At 44.4% G+C, this 13,815-nt stretch overlaps 2 protein-coding genes and 1 long non-coding RNA gene across 4 annotated transcripts in view; 2 read left to right on the forward strand and 1 right to left on the reverse strand.

The window, feature by feature from the left end:
- Window positions 1-2,189: 2,189 nt before the first annotated feature.
- Window positions 2,190-3,548, forward strand: LOC125287924. The gene is made up of 3 exons (XM_048234008.1): window positions 2,190-2,694; window positions 2,792-2,887; window positions 2,989-3,548. The coding sequence occupies exons 1-3, from the start codon at window positions 2,190-2,192 to the stop codon at window positions 3,402-3,404; spliced, it is 1,017 nt and encodes a 338-aa protein (XP_048089965.1). The 3' UTR covers window positions 3,405-3,548.
- Window positions 3,549-4,305: 757 nt separating this feature from the next.
- The window catches only part of myo1d (myosin 1D), a 96,729-nt gene continuing 87,219 nt past the window's right edge, over window positions 4,306-13,815 (forward strand). Inside the window, exon 1 of the mRNA XM_048233626.1 lies at window positions 4,306-4,950. Coding sequence (XP_048089583.1) covers window positions 4,856-4,950 — 95 coding nt within the window. The 5' untranslated portion in view covers window positions 4,306-4,855. The remainder of the gene's footprint in view (window positions 4,951-13,815) is intronic.
- On the reverse strand, window positions 8,923-11,012 carry LOC125287695. 2 transcript variants are annotated; one of them, XR_007192398.1, is made up of 3 exons: window positions 10,715-10,949; window positions 10,178-10,396; window positions 8,923-9,177 (listed from the first exon to the last, which is right to left on the reverse strand). It is a non-coding gene; the product is annotated as an uncharacterized LOC125287695 (long non-coding RNA). The 2 variants fall into 2 exon arrangements; XR_007192399.1 differs by lacking the exon at window positions 8,923-9,177 and having other exon boundaries at window positions 9,940-10,396; window positions 10,715-10,805; window positions 10,943-11,012.

The following is a 13,815-nucleotide window of genomic DNA, read 5'->3' on the forward strand; positions in this document are numbered from 1 at the left end:
AGTCTGCTGCAACATGCAAATCCTTTATTCAGTAGGGCTCAACCATGCTTTGCATTTGTGAGGGTTGTGTCTGTTAATCACCTTTACTTTCACTATTCTTTGATATACTGTATAAAGTAATGTTCTTGTTAAGAACAGGCTTGTTTTTATCTTGGGAAATGTAAGTATTTCATGGTCTTCCATGTTAATAGTTTAGGGTCTCCAGATGTAGTAGGCCTGTAGTAGTTTCCATACAAATAAGTCTGCCACCTGCAGTTGTCAAAACAAACATAAATTATACATTTTACATTTTTACACATACTGATGACTTTATTTTCATTTTTGTTCAGTATTTATAGTGAGAAAACATCCCAATATTCATTACAGCCTAGATACAGCCTTGATGCTGTGGCATCATGGGAGTAGGTCTGTATATTAATCATGATAAATGTAAATGATCTAAGTAAATCATTGTCTTCCTCTAGTAATTTTCTGTTGCAGGCTCTGTTGCAAACATCTATTAGAAACCATTTCAGCTTTCCCCCATGGTACATCTCTGCCTCAGGCCATGAATGTCTTTTTCAAACATGGCGGAGTCCAAAGCTGTTTAACCACAGCAGACTTTATAATACTTGGTGCACTTTATACTCTCAAAGTGGGAACAAAATGCAAGTCTTGGCAACTTGCAACAACAGTAAGCAATTTATGCTTACTGGACATCTTCAGAATGGCCAGTGGCAAAATGTCGTGTCCACGTTGGCATGTTGTAACAGAAGTAACACCCAGACTCATGCTCTGAGCCTCATCCCCCAGAAAGGCGCGAGGAGAGAAAGATGGTGTGAAAGTCAGACCAGCAAGTGCTGTGTGCGCTGTACCATCCCCACCCCTCGTTCACGAGTATAAAATGTTGTAACCCCCGACGCTCTTTTTTTTTAGCTGCATGGTCCGTTTAAGAAGTAATGGTAAGTTATCTTTTTATAAGACAAAGGTATCTTATAAATATATAGTTAAACAATAATAGTGGTATTCAAAGAATTGTGTGTACAAAATTACAATATTATTACATATGCCTATTTACTTTTTTTCATTCGCTGTAGATGTTGGTGGTGTATGTGTCAGTGCTACTAGTGCTGTTTGCCAGCATAGTGAGCACTCAGAGTGGTCAAGGCCCGGTGAGTAAGACTTGCTCTGATAGTCATTCCCCACTAGGAATCCACTATGCAAACTATCTATTAATGTATGTAGTAACAAGGAATAAAGTGGTAATAGGCAGCACAATTTTTCATTGCTTAAAAAATTGCTTTTATACTGCTTGCAGGTCCTTTTCTATTTCTTTTTCATGATCAGGTCAATTCTTAATTATGGAAGAGGCTTTGAAAATGAACCACTGAGTCCAGACAAATGATTCTCTTATACAACAACTCACATACTTAATTGGTTCATATCATATTTAGTTGCATGCCATCAGAATCAATACAATTCTGTAAGGACATTTTAGTTCATCCTTATGGTTATGAATTAACTAACCAGTGTTTTGCTGTTTTATCCAGTATGAAATGGAAGTTTGGAATAAAGATGATCAACCATTATGGGAACAACTGTCCACACTGCAGGAGGTAAATTGAAGATATGTGAAAATGTCCCATTTAATCATTTCACTGACAAGAATTTTGCTCTTCAAAACTGTGATTGGTCGATAGAATGTTTGCATATGAGTGAAAATGTAACATTTTGGAATTTTGACAAAATGACATACATTTTCATACATTATTCATATTTTTCTTTGGCCCATTTATGTAAATTATGTAAATAAAAAGAGAAAGGTAGTTTTGATGGCTGTTCTCCTCTTAACATGCATTTGGGTGTGGGTGTGTGATTGCACAGGAGATGGAGAGCCTGAGACGTGAACAAGCCATATTAAAACATAAACAAAAGGCCTTAGACCAAGTAAGTCCCTTACAACCATGCAATTATTCATATTCATTCCAATTTCAGTAGCCTACGAGCATGGCGTGCTACGAAAATGTAAAAGCTATTAAACAATTCATATTTCATAATATAAACAATATACTGTAGCCTACAGTATGATAATATATTATGTTCTTTTCACAGATGCTGATCATCGATGAGAATGTGACCTCGTTGAAACAAAGTCAGTAATATTAATGATGCATTATCAGGCTGTAAAGGTGGCGTGTTGTATTATTTGAATGCATAGAACAGCAGCGCAGTGTCTGATCGTCCTCATCGTTCACTCAACAGGTGGCCGTCCTCAGCTTTTCTCTCCGCCGCACCTTTGGCTGAATGAGGGGGATGAAGATGATGAAGGTGACGGCATCCCCAACTATGACCCTTGCTTCCGCTACAGCATATTGGACCAGGCCTGGAGGGCCACCAACTACACAACCAAGAGCGTTAAGTGTGATCGCCAGGTGAGGTGGCAGGGCTGGTATCGCCTCTACTACCGGGGAAAGAGCATCCAGATGCCCGAGAAGTGCATCCCGGAGAACCATTGCGGCACCCATTCACCGCTCTGGCTCACCCAACCGCACCCAAATATACGCGACGGCGTCGTCACTCGAAAGATGTGCGGGAACTGGAAGAAAAAGTGCTGTGCTTTCCAATCCAACCCTATCCAGGTCAAAGCCTGCCGCGGTAACTATTACGTCTACAGACTCGTCAGACCGACTGCGTGTCATCTGGCTTACTGCACAGGTAAGATCCACTCAGGCCTACCGTTGGTTGTTGGTCTGTTGTTGCTTGTGGTGATCTCTATTTCTATATCACTGTTCTGGGTGTGTTCTCTTCTTAGATGTTAACACTCTTGTGTGTGGAAGATGCAGCAGTAACCAATATTGTACGAGCAGAGACAGGATTACTTACAGATGCGCGGCCAGGAAGAAGAAAAGTAAGCTACTGAGTAGGCCTAAATGTTTATTTTAGAGGAAGAAAATTGGCAAGATAGATATATATTGAGTCTCATGTCTGCCTATTTCTCTCTTCTGACAGTTAAAAAGCAAGTCATTCACTTCTTTGCTTCGTACCCGGGGAGCCTCAAGGGAAAGGTGAACCGCATCAGATTCAGCAAAGTTCTTGTTAATGTGGGTGCGGGCTTCAACAAACAAACTGGTGTGTTTCGAGCCCCTGTCTCCGGCGTCTACCAATTTTATTTCTCTAGCCAGTCCGGAGGAAGCGGCGGCAATGCAACCAACTTGTGGCTGGTTATTAATGGCTACTGGGTCTCTGTGTCACGTTCAGATGTCAAAACTTCTGCCTCCATCGGAAGTCTTAGCACATACATGACGACCCTCCGCAAAGGTGCCCAGGTTTATGTGACTCACGTCACTGGTCAGTCCTGGGCAGACTCTGCATCTAATACCATCACATTTGGTGGTTCTTTGCTGATGCAGCGGAGATTAAAATAAAGCACAATTGTCTTGCATTAAAACAATTTTCCCACATTCAGTTGAACATCAGATAATTTTCTATATTAGGCAAAATCTTACCTGTAAGGTGGACACAACGTGCGAGTGCATCTAGAAAAACCCAGCACGCAAGTTTTTGTTGTCTCCAATGCATCTGTCCTCAATGTGTGTATATTTTGTCTATGCTATTTTGTGTTTCATTTGATGCTATTTTATTATTAAAAGTGATTTGATTCAGGCTGCTTGTTATTTTGGTTTTGTGCAATTTTGACATTGAGACGTGTATTACCCCAGTCAAACACAAGATGGTGTTTTAGCTCTGCCTTGATCAGTATAGCCAGTTTCAGGAAATAGCCTAGAATATTGACACTTACTGGGTATTCTTGCAGCCCAGTGAGTGAAATAGGCTATGGGAAGGGCAGGATCACATGTCCTTGGTCTTGTAAGTAGGCCTATTATGAAAAAGTTGGATCCATTATGAATTTGTTCAATTGTATCAAAAGAAACAACGTAGGCTACCACCGGCAAGCCTTTTTGTAAATTTTGAGTTCGGCTACGAAAAGATCCACAGCCTACTTTAGGCTACGTCGAAATATAACCTATGCGCTATCGTCCAACTGTGCTGTCGTGTTGTCAAAACATTGGCCTACAACGCCTGGGCTGGAACACTGAACTGGCGCACAAATTAAACAAAAACCGACTTGCCTTGTATGGTCAACAAGGTCTTGTCTGTTCAAAATTCTTGGAATTCCTGGGGGAACCCTATCACAGTAATAGATTTTATCAGCACACCTGTATCACTTTGAAGTTGTAGCCTATTGTTGCTGCCGTTAAACGGTTTAAGTTTGTCTGTATGCTATGGGAGGAACAGATGGAGGCAAGCGCTACAACCGCACCGGGCTAAAGAGGAGGGGCAAGGGCGAGTCGGGATAGGATACTATTCGTCGTTACATAGGCTACTGTATGCTCTCTGGGATAGAACAAATTCAGGGAAAGGGTTATGGAGAGGCGTTTGACTTTGACGGATTACAACATTATGGTGTTCGCTTGAAGCAGCGAGTTGCTCCTCACACACAATATCTCTGGGATTCTAGGGCTGGTAATTAATACGAGAGCGCAACTGGTAGCTACCAGCTTGAAGTTACTCTGGAACATCAGTTTCTATTTCAAGCTAATTCAGCGCAACATGAGAAATTAGCCTATATGCACGCCTTCTAGCAAATACTTGCGGTGGCACTCTACAAATGTGGTCATCAGGACAATGCTGAAAAACTTTGGTTTGTCATCAAAGATGCCAGCGTAACGTAGGGTAGGAACAGCTGGGACTCGGGCTAGTGTTTATCTTTTGTTTCGCAGTGAATCAGTCCAAATAAGTCTATCAAAGTTTTTGTTTACATCAACCATATTTTCTATCGTCTTGAGAAGTAACTTTTGGATAAAAAAAAACAACCATGGCAGAACACGAGAGTTTGGAGTTCGGGAAGGCGGATTTTGTTCTTCTGGACAACGTGTCCATCGAAGAATTTATGGCTAACCTCAAGCTCAGGTAGGTAACCGCGGTCATTCACCTTCTTGCTTTGAATGAATCGCCCGCAAGGGAGACAGGGTAGCCTATACATATCTAGTACACTCTCCAGCGTTACTAAGAAGAGCAATAAAAGCCCACCGTTTGGTGACATTTATTTTTTATTGACTGCATTTTTCAGAAAGACGCTCACCTGTGGAGTACTGTTAATAACATTAAACGCAACATCTTATTTGCCTTCGACCTATCTTAGGCTATAGGTAGACTAAGCGATGGCATACAATCACTCATATTTTGAAGTAGCGTAGAGTGAGATCACCTCATAGCCTGGTTTATTCGGATAGGTCGGTGTGTCAGTCTGCTGCCATTCCATTCTCAGTTAGACCGGTAATTGTAAGAGCCAGCGAGGTGCTCCACCCAGGACAGAACAATCGTCGGACCTGTGGATTGCATTACGTAGCCTACCATCTGTAATAAAGGGATGCTTGTGTAGATTACAAAAGAGATTTAATTGAAACGAGTCGTTTGTTTACCATGTGTGAGTAGAACTGGCATGACGGCTCAGGAACCAGGTGCACGTGTATTTAAACCGAAATGGACACTGCAACACCAGACCCGTGGTGAATCATGCACATAATGGTAAATAGTAATTGAAAAGGCATGTGCTCTCATAATGTCAAGCCAGTCATTCATATTAATTTCCAATCCCTCATGCAAACGTCATGGCGCTTTTGTCATTTGTTTTCCCTTTTTTGGATATGTTATTGTGTAGGGCTAAGATGTTTGCACCTCATTGGCACCTGTCAGGTTCCAGTTCTGGGCTTATGTAAATTGTTATGTAATTTCCCGTGTACTCCACTGGCCATCATTGTTTTTCACAATAGTGAAGTTTTCCTTTGAGAAGCACTCTGTTTTGCTGGGTGTCCCTTAAGACCTCACATTACATTTCCTCATTCTTCAGCTTTTAATTAATTGTTTGCTTCGACATGGCAAACGTTGCTTGAGAGACCTTAAAACGCAAGACCTGACATACCTGACACTTTTTCACACAAGAGACTGAAGGCAGCTAACCTTTGTTGAAATTATTATTTATATTGATGCTCATTGGACAGACCCTGATTTGATAGAGGAAATAAACTTTGGGGTTCTGCACATGGATGACCTTCATTCAAGTTCCATTACAACATTGTTTAGAATAAGCCAAGGCATTCTCACAATGTAGGCCTATTTATTTAGCTGTCCACATATGGGAAATTGCAACAGTGGCACTTTGTTTTTTTCGTGCTTGCGTACAAACACACACACACACACACAAGGTTTGGAAGTTGATGAGATGCGAGTGATCTTAAATGTTTTAGCCAGGGACTTGTTCCCATCAGATACACATTGAGGTCTGCGAGGCGATCTGCGAGCCAGATTGTCATGTCAGCGAGAATCACCGAAATCAAATTGAAGACATCCCGACAGCCTCTCTGTAGAAGCGGCCCTCTGGAAGGGAGTGTTGTCTTTGGAACTTAAGGAGTCCAGCTCCTCTGCTTCCTTAAGCAGATTTCATGCACAGCATTTATCATGTTTGCGCTGCTGTTTATGGTATCATTACCGCTCTCTGAGAATGGTGCTTGTTGTCCATGAAGGTGTGCATGTTGCTCACCTCGCGTATTTAAAAGCATCATTTATCCATCGACTTGACGGTTAATAATATGTAGCCTATTAGTCATTCATTCACTGTTGGCGTGGGAGGGGACTGTGGTTGCGTGGTGACATTGGTGACATAGCATATTTTATCAGCCTGATATCACCGTCAGACAAGGGCCTGCAATGTGAGAAACATGTGAGCAGGTGTTGTGTGTGTGGGTGCATGTCTCATTGTTATTGTGTGTGTGTGTGTGTATGTTTGCAGGGTTGCCAACTCTCACGCATCTGGCGTGACACTCAGGCTTTCAGCACCAATCTCACGCTCTCGCGCGCTGCATAAAAATGTCCGCGCCAAATCCATTCTTATTTTTTTTGCAATCCGTTCATTTTTTGTTGATGACTAGAATAGACCACAGCATTGTTTCTAAATAACAAGAGACGAGTTTAAGGCATACATATATGTCTAGACCAGTGATCCTCACTATTTTTGTCACAAGAGCCACATTGGCAGTGCAAAATCAAAAGGAGAGCCACTTTTGCAAATGTGCATTTCTACATATAAATTGGACATCCCACAAAAAAGAAATAACACAGCCTGGGTAATGTTACACTGGGTAATGTTACACCTGTTGTTTGTCTGCTCGTCCCCTCTCTGGTGTCTTCGTGCTGATTTTTGTTCAGTGTGTGTCTGTCCGTCTGGTATTTGAGCTAATTTCTGTCCCTTTTTTTATTATTAAAAACGTCCATTTTGTGTTTCACGCTAGCGGAACTAACATCTCCTGCCTGTGCCTGCAAACGTGCGCTGCGGTTAAGTTTTGTAAACAATGCCCCGTGGCATGCAGGCTGTGTTGCCAGGTTTGACAATACTCCCTTTAGGAAGCACCATTAAGGCTTAATAACTTCCTTTCACCTTCATTATTTGGGTGAAGGGAGGCGTATAGCCTAATTCAGATGTTTGAGTTTTTGTAGTGCAGTATTGTATGTTTATGAAGCACATTTGAAAAAAATGATTGGCTGTGTTACCACAGACAGTGGGTCCCATTTAGAAGTGGCCACTTCATTCGCGCTTTCCGTGATTCAAGCAGCTGCGTGAAATGTATTACAACTTATCGCCACGAGGTGGCAGTTTAAGTCCGTTGTAGCATTGACGGGAAACAGGGCAGCGGATTGCATTCAAAGGCGTTGCAAGTGGCAGTGAGATACTGTAAGCAGAACGAAACTAAAGATCACCTCGTTGAAGTCATACAGTAGACTAGGCTAAATCAGAGCCTAGCCTACCTTTGTTTTTATCAACCTGGGGCCAGAGATGATGGCCTTTGGCGAACAGTTTAGGCCTACTCAAAATGAGTAAAACCAAATTTGGCGAAATCTCGCCAAAGCTGCCATGCGAGCCACCAGTTACTGTATAGCTTGACGAGCCGCGCAATGAGTAACAGCAGGTAGTAACAGCAGCAACAGCAGGTAGGTCTCAGCGCAGTGTTCTGTTGATTCGCTGACTATTTTAATCACGTTGCTATTTATACCTATGAGGCAGACGGAAGCAAAGTGTGGCCGCCATAGACAGTAAAAGAATGAATACATGCATGCTTAGCATTTTGTGAAAATAAAAATGATGGCTACATAGACAAACTCTTAGCCATGAGCTGTATATCCTCTGATTTTAGATATATAGGTATGTAAGCACAGCTTAGTTTTAAGACACTTAAAGCCCAAAGTTGGAGACCATATAGAAATTTGCTACCATTTCAAAACCGATTACTCTGGAACGGCTTCATTGTAAGCTACAGGGGATTGCATACTCTATCTCTTGTGGCTGGTAAAAAAGTTGAGTGGCTGGTAGATTTTGGAATCCCCCTGCCACAATGGTAGGTGGAAAAAAATAATTTATTTCCATCCCTGATACATACGTACACTCATACACACATTCATATTTGGAAATCTCAATCTGTCCATTTCTTTCCCCAAAACTCGCCAGAAGTCATCATTTAAGGGGTTATTTTTTTTTTTTTACCAGGGGGGCATGCCCCCGGACCCCCCTAGAATTGCTGAGCTACTACCTTTTTCAGGTGGGCAGAGCGGCCCTTTTCATGTCTGTGCCCAGGGGCGCAGTGGCTCATAATCCTTCCATGCCACAGGGTAAAAACACTGGTCTTGTTTTCAAGAGAAGTTCTTGAATTATCTATCTATCTAAGTATCTATCTATCTATCTATCTATCTATCTATCTATCTATCTATCTATCTAAGTGTAATCAATAAATTACATTTTGAAGAAACTTTTCCATTCTATTAGTTTTTTTTACATAGGCCTAAATCAGGGATTATACATAGCAAAAGAGTCAGGGAACAGACCATTTTTAATTAGGTTTAGGGAAAAATGTAACGCACACGCACTATGACTTCACAACGTCCCCTGTGTTTGTGTGTGTGTATATTAGAGTTGTAGAGTTGAGCGCGTTGTATCCCCGGCTTTTCCCTGGTTCTAGGTGGGTTGCTGGGTCTGCGTTTGTTTTCTCTGCTGTTGCAGGCTGTTCCGGACATGGCGTGTGCAGATTGTTATTTGCGGAGGGTGTGAGCAGAGGCACTTCCTGCTTTCCTCCTCACTCCACTCCACATCTGTGCAGACAGAGAAGGGGTAGAGAATGAAGAGGACCAGGTGTGTCCTGTAGTAGACCTACCCTTATGTGTCAGGATTTGATATCCATTATACTGACAGCTATGAGGTCTGGTTTTGTGGGTTATAGTCCTTTTTAAGCGATGACCTTCTGGTCCTAAAGTGTATGGCTATCTGTAGTCTTTACTTGAGTGGAACTCCCTTTTTGTCCTTTGCTGCCACAGCTGGTTATCTTGAGGACATTTGCTGCATTTAACTTGAGGTTAGCCCATTGGTTTGTAAGTGTACTGCCAAGGAACATTCTAAATATAAACCAACAGGAATTCAGTTTTTTTTTCTTTTCTTGGCGGGAGTATCAACATGGAAACTGCACAGTTACCCAGGACCAGTTAGATGTCATCTCAGGGTTGGGCAAGGGTCCACATTTATTCTGCTAGTGTAACAACGAGAATGACACAACTAATGGGTCAGACTTAGACTTCAACTCTCATCTCCACCCATTCCCTCTCTCTCTCTCTCTCTCTCTCTCTCTCTCTCTGTCTCTCCTTAATTCCCATGCTCCCCTTTCACAGTGTCTGTAAGGATGTGCGGGCAACTTCCATGGCCATGCAACTCAATCGATGCCTTTATATGGCAGTGTTGTTGTGTCTGCCCCGAGGACCTCAGGAAGCGTTCTGGTAACCCGCTCGATTAGGCCCTCCCTGCCTCAATCCTCCCTCCCCTTTCAAAAAAACAATTACACATCAGGGGCATTCTCGAGATTCCTGCCAACGGCGTCTCTGACACTCCAGATGAAATAGCTGATTACCACTTTACCGTGTCTGCAGTCTAGTCGGCCTCTCTGCTAATGTGCTCTACAACAGAGTAGTGTTCTTCCGCAGACTATGGTATAAGAAACTCCAACAAAAATCCAACAAAAGTCACAATAGTAATCCTTTCATAAGAAGAGACGTTTGTCATGCTCATTTATTGTTTCTCCACGTTATTGTTTTGAACTCTGACCTCAGATATTCTCTCCAGGGGAAGCTTCAGGAAGGATGCAGGAGTGCAGAGCGAGGCCTTGTGGCATGTGTGGCTGATACAGCTCATTGCTCGGGTTCATCCTGTAGCTGCTTCGTGCCCATAAGGCTTCCACGCCTCTTTGCCACAGCTGATTTGGGCTACTCATGGGCTTGTGTTGTGTTCTGACCATGCGGCCTCCATACCTCTTTGTGTCATTGCCTGGAAACAGGTCATGTATGGTAGTTGTGAGTAATAGAGCTCATTTTTTTGTAATCTTCTCTTATATTGATTCAGAAAATGTGTCATTTGTCTCTTGGAGGAAGCCTAAACTGACAAATTGGGTCAGTTGGCCAAATGGTTAATAATTACTCAACCATAATATGGTTATGACTATGTCTTTTCACCTTATTTCTCTATTTTATTGGTGGAGTGGCACAGTCAAAGGTCAATCAGATGCACTGGGTGAGGGTCAAAGGTCAAGGTTCAGGGAGCTTTGTATGTGTGTGTGTGTGAGTTGGGACATAGGTTCACACTGACCCCATTTCCTTGTGTGTCCAAGTGTCTGCGTGTGTGAGAGTTGTTAGCCTGTTGGCCATGCCTGGTCTGGAGGCTTGTGTTTCACAGTGTCCTGAGGTACAAATTGACACAAAGTGGTTATGGAACCTGACGCTGTCGCGCCCAAATGAATGGTGATTTGAAAAGCAGACACACCTCCCGTCTCAAGTGTGTGTGTGCATGTGTGCGTAGGCTCTTTTTGAGTTTCACCTGAGCTGCTCCGCTGTGTCTCCAGGCAACCGGAGGCTCTCCTGCGCCCAATAGCAACGCAGGCTTCAGGATCCAAGCCTCAGGTGTAGTGTGCAGCGGCTGACTTGAGGTAAACAAGTTCCTCACTTCCTCTTCCCCCTGGGAGGTTGGAAAGGAACTCCCTAATCCTTCCGGGGAAAGGACAGAACCAGAACTGTGTGTCCACTTGTGTCCCCCAAAGGGATGCCTCCGAGTGGAACCATCAAACACAAATATAGACAAAAGGGCTGTTTTCATCAGGGAGCTGTTCTCATATCATATTTTCATTTACAAAGTACTTGACGGGTGCTGTTCCCGGTCGAGCCTGGGGGGGGGTAAGCCCAGCGTGTGGGCCCTGCCCGTAGGTCACCCTCGCTCCCGTCGCTCCGCTTGATGCGTGAGGGCTCCAGCGCTCTCCCTGCCGCCCGATGGCCCAGTCCTCCCAGAGTTCCACTCTTTGTTCCTCCCCTAATAAAAACAAACGGAGCGGGAACAGTCCGTCCTCACAGCAGACACCGCTCCTGCCCTCTGGCTAAAATTAAAAGAAAAGCAGACAAGGGAAGAGAGGAGGACTTGTTCTTTTTTTCTTTCCTTTTTACAGGATGGCTGCACCCTGTGAGGATCAGATCACTACCAGGACTTTAATAAAGCATCTCTTTCTCTCTCTTTCTCTCCCTCTCTCTCACTCTCTCTGTCTCTTTCTCTCTGTCTGTGGTCAGCTGAGAGAAAACATATTTTTAGAGGAATGGTATTCTTAGATGGACTGGGCCTTTTTTTCTGATCTGGAGTTTATTGGCTTTTTGTCTTTGTGTTTCTTTGAATGTGTTTCTCTAGCCAATCATAAACTCTTCACGTTAATTTGCTGACGACCGGTTCACAGTGGGGTGCTTTTTCCCCTCTTTGCCAACTATGGCAGAGAAACACTGGACGAAAAAGAAAAGAAAAAGTAGCCGCTTCTGGCTCGGCCCCGTTGTTTTTCTTTTTTTTTTGCGCTCATCTGGCCCACATTGTTGTGGCCTCTCAGCTGTGCGGAGGCTGACCTCACCACCACCCTCGCTGCAGATGAAGGTACACACGGCGGTGGACGTAAGCCAGAGGAGGAGGGAACACTCCGCCCGCTCCGTGTGGTCCTTGTGGTCGTCCGCAGGCCCGCTGTGAGGTAGCCGCGTGGAGGCGGCCGCACCATCCCCGCTGCGTCCATCACTCCACCACTCTCCTCTCCTGCCCTCCTGCTGTCGGTGTGCTACCCGGCCCGCCCGCTGCGCCGTGCTGCGCACCGCCTGGTACCAGCTCCTGAACTCGCCTCATTAGCGGAGAGAGGGAGAGAGAGAGAGGGAGGGAGAGGGAGAGAGAGGGGAAAAGCACTCCTTCAGGAAGATGTAATGGTAAAAAAATGTCTCTGCTCCTGCAAGGCTGCTGTAGAATTAAATTTTTTTCACCAAAATGGCTTGTTCACTCTCTCTCTCTCTCTCTCTCTCTCTCTCTCAGACACACTCTTTCTCTCTCTCTCTCTCTCACACACACACACTTTCTCTCTCTTCCTGTCATGCTCTCTCTCATTCTCTCTCTCTCGCCTTTGAGGAAAGTGGAGGGCCAGTCTCGCCACAAGAATTTCCATACAACCCCCTGTAATCTGAAACACATTACCACCCCTCCATAAACAGGGCAGAGCTCCTCAGGCCCTCTCTCTTCTCTCTCTCTCTCTCTCTCTCTCTTCTCTCTCTCTCTTCTCTCCTCTCTCTCTCTCTCTCTCTCTAGTCCCCCCTTCATTTTTTTCTTCCTTTCTCTCTCTTTTCCCCCCAAAATAAGCGCTGTGCCTCACAGACGTCTCATTTGTGGACTGTGTGCCTTGGCAGGAGGCTGTTGGTCGACCAGAGAAGAGAAGGCCTGAAGCCTGCCTCTCTCTCTCTCACACACTCTCCCCTTCTGCCTCTATCTCTTTCCCCATCTCTCTCTCTCTCTCTCTCTCTCTCTCTCTCACTCTTCCCTTCTGTCTCTTTCTCTCTTTCCCTTTCTTTACCTCACACTTGTTCCATGTGTGCGGCCTGTGTAGATATGTTTTGACTCGTGCTGGCCTCTCACTCTTTTCTCCAGCTCTTTGTTTGGTCATAGTTAAGTTGATTATTGGTCATTTTCACGGGTCATAGTGAGTCTGGGTCCTGAGTCCCCTTTTTCTTCCCTCTTCATTTTCCCCCGGAGGTCTCCCAGGAGAACAGTAAAACAGAAGGTGTTCAGGAGAGGATGTTATTTGCTTGGCACAGATTTTGCTAATCCACCTCTTTTCCCCCGCCGGTGATTACATCTGGCTTGCGTGGCGTGCGTTGTTGACTGTCTGGGTTTATGCGCACATAACACAGGCGGGCTCCCGCTCATTATCTGATTACAGGTTCGCCCAGGCGTCCCAGCTGCGTGATTTGAGACACGATGCTCACACTGTTGATTTAGATTTCAACACGGATCTGTGGCCAGGGGACATGTGAGACAGGTTGATAAGGCAGACATAGAGAGCGAGAGAGAGAGAGGGAGAGAGAGAGAGGGAGAGAGAGAGAGAGAGAGAGAGAGAGAGAGAGAGAGAGAGAGAGAGAGGCTGTGTGCAGTCGGTGCATTTCCAGGAACATTAGTCAGCTACTGTGAGTGCTGTGAGTCAGGCTTTGTACAGAGCAGCCATGACATCACTCAGATTCAGTTCCCACTTTCTTTTTTCCCTCTCCGGTAGGAGGAAACCAGGAGCAGGGACGGGGTCAGGTGGGAAAACCCTCATCCATCCACTGACTCACTCTCATCCCCCGTTTTTTGACCTCTCTGTCCATCGAGAGGCTTACCGCCACTACTGGTTCTTTCCTTGGGTTAAGTGC

This window comes from Alosa alosa, chromosome 22, assembly GCF_017589495.1.
Source record: "Alosa alosa isolate M-15738 ecotype Scorff River chromosome 22, AALO_Geno_1.1, whole genome shotgun sequence".
Lineage (NCBI taxonomy): Eukaryota > Metazoa > Chordata > Actinopteri > Clupeiformes > Clupeidae > Alosa > Alosa alosa.

Excerpts from the sequence above, each read along its gene's own strand:
- LOC125287924 (XM_048234008.1), top strand. The coding sequence starts at position 2,190 with ATGCATAGAACAGCAGCGCAGTGTCTGATCGTCCTCATCGTTCACTCA. Across the intron at positions 2,695-2,791 it reads TCATCTGGCTTACTGCACAG|ATGTTAACACTCTTGTGTGT; the intron begins GTAAGATCCACT and ends TTCTCTTCTTAG. Across the intron at positions 2,888-2,988 it reads CGCGGCCAGGAAGAAGAAAA|TTAAAAAGCAAGTCATTCAC; the intron begins GTAAGCTACTGA and ends CTCTTCTGACAG.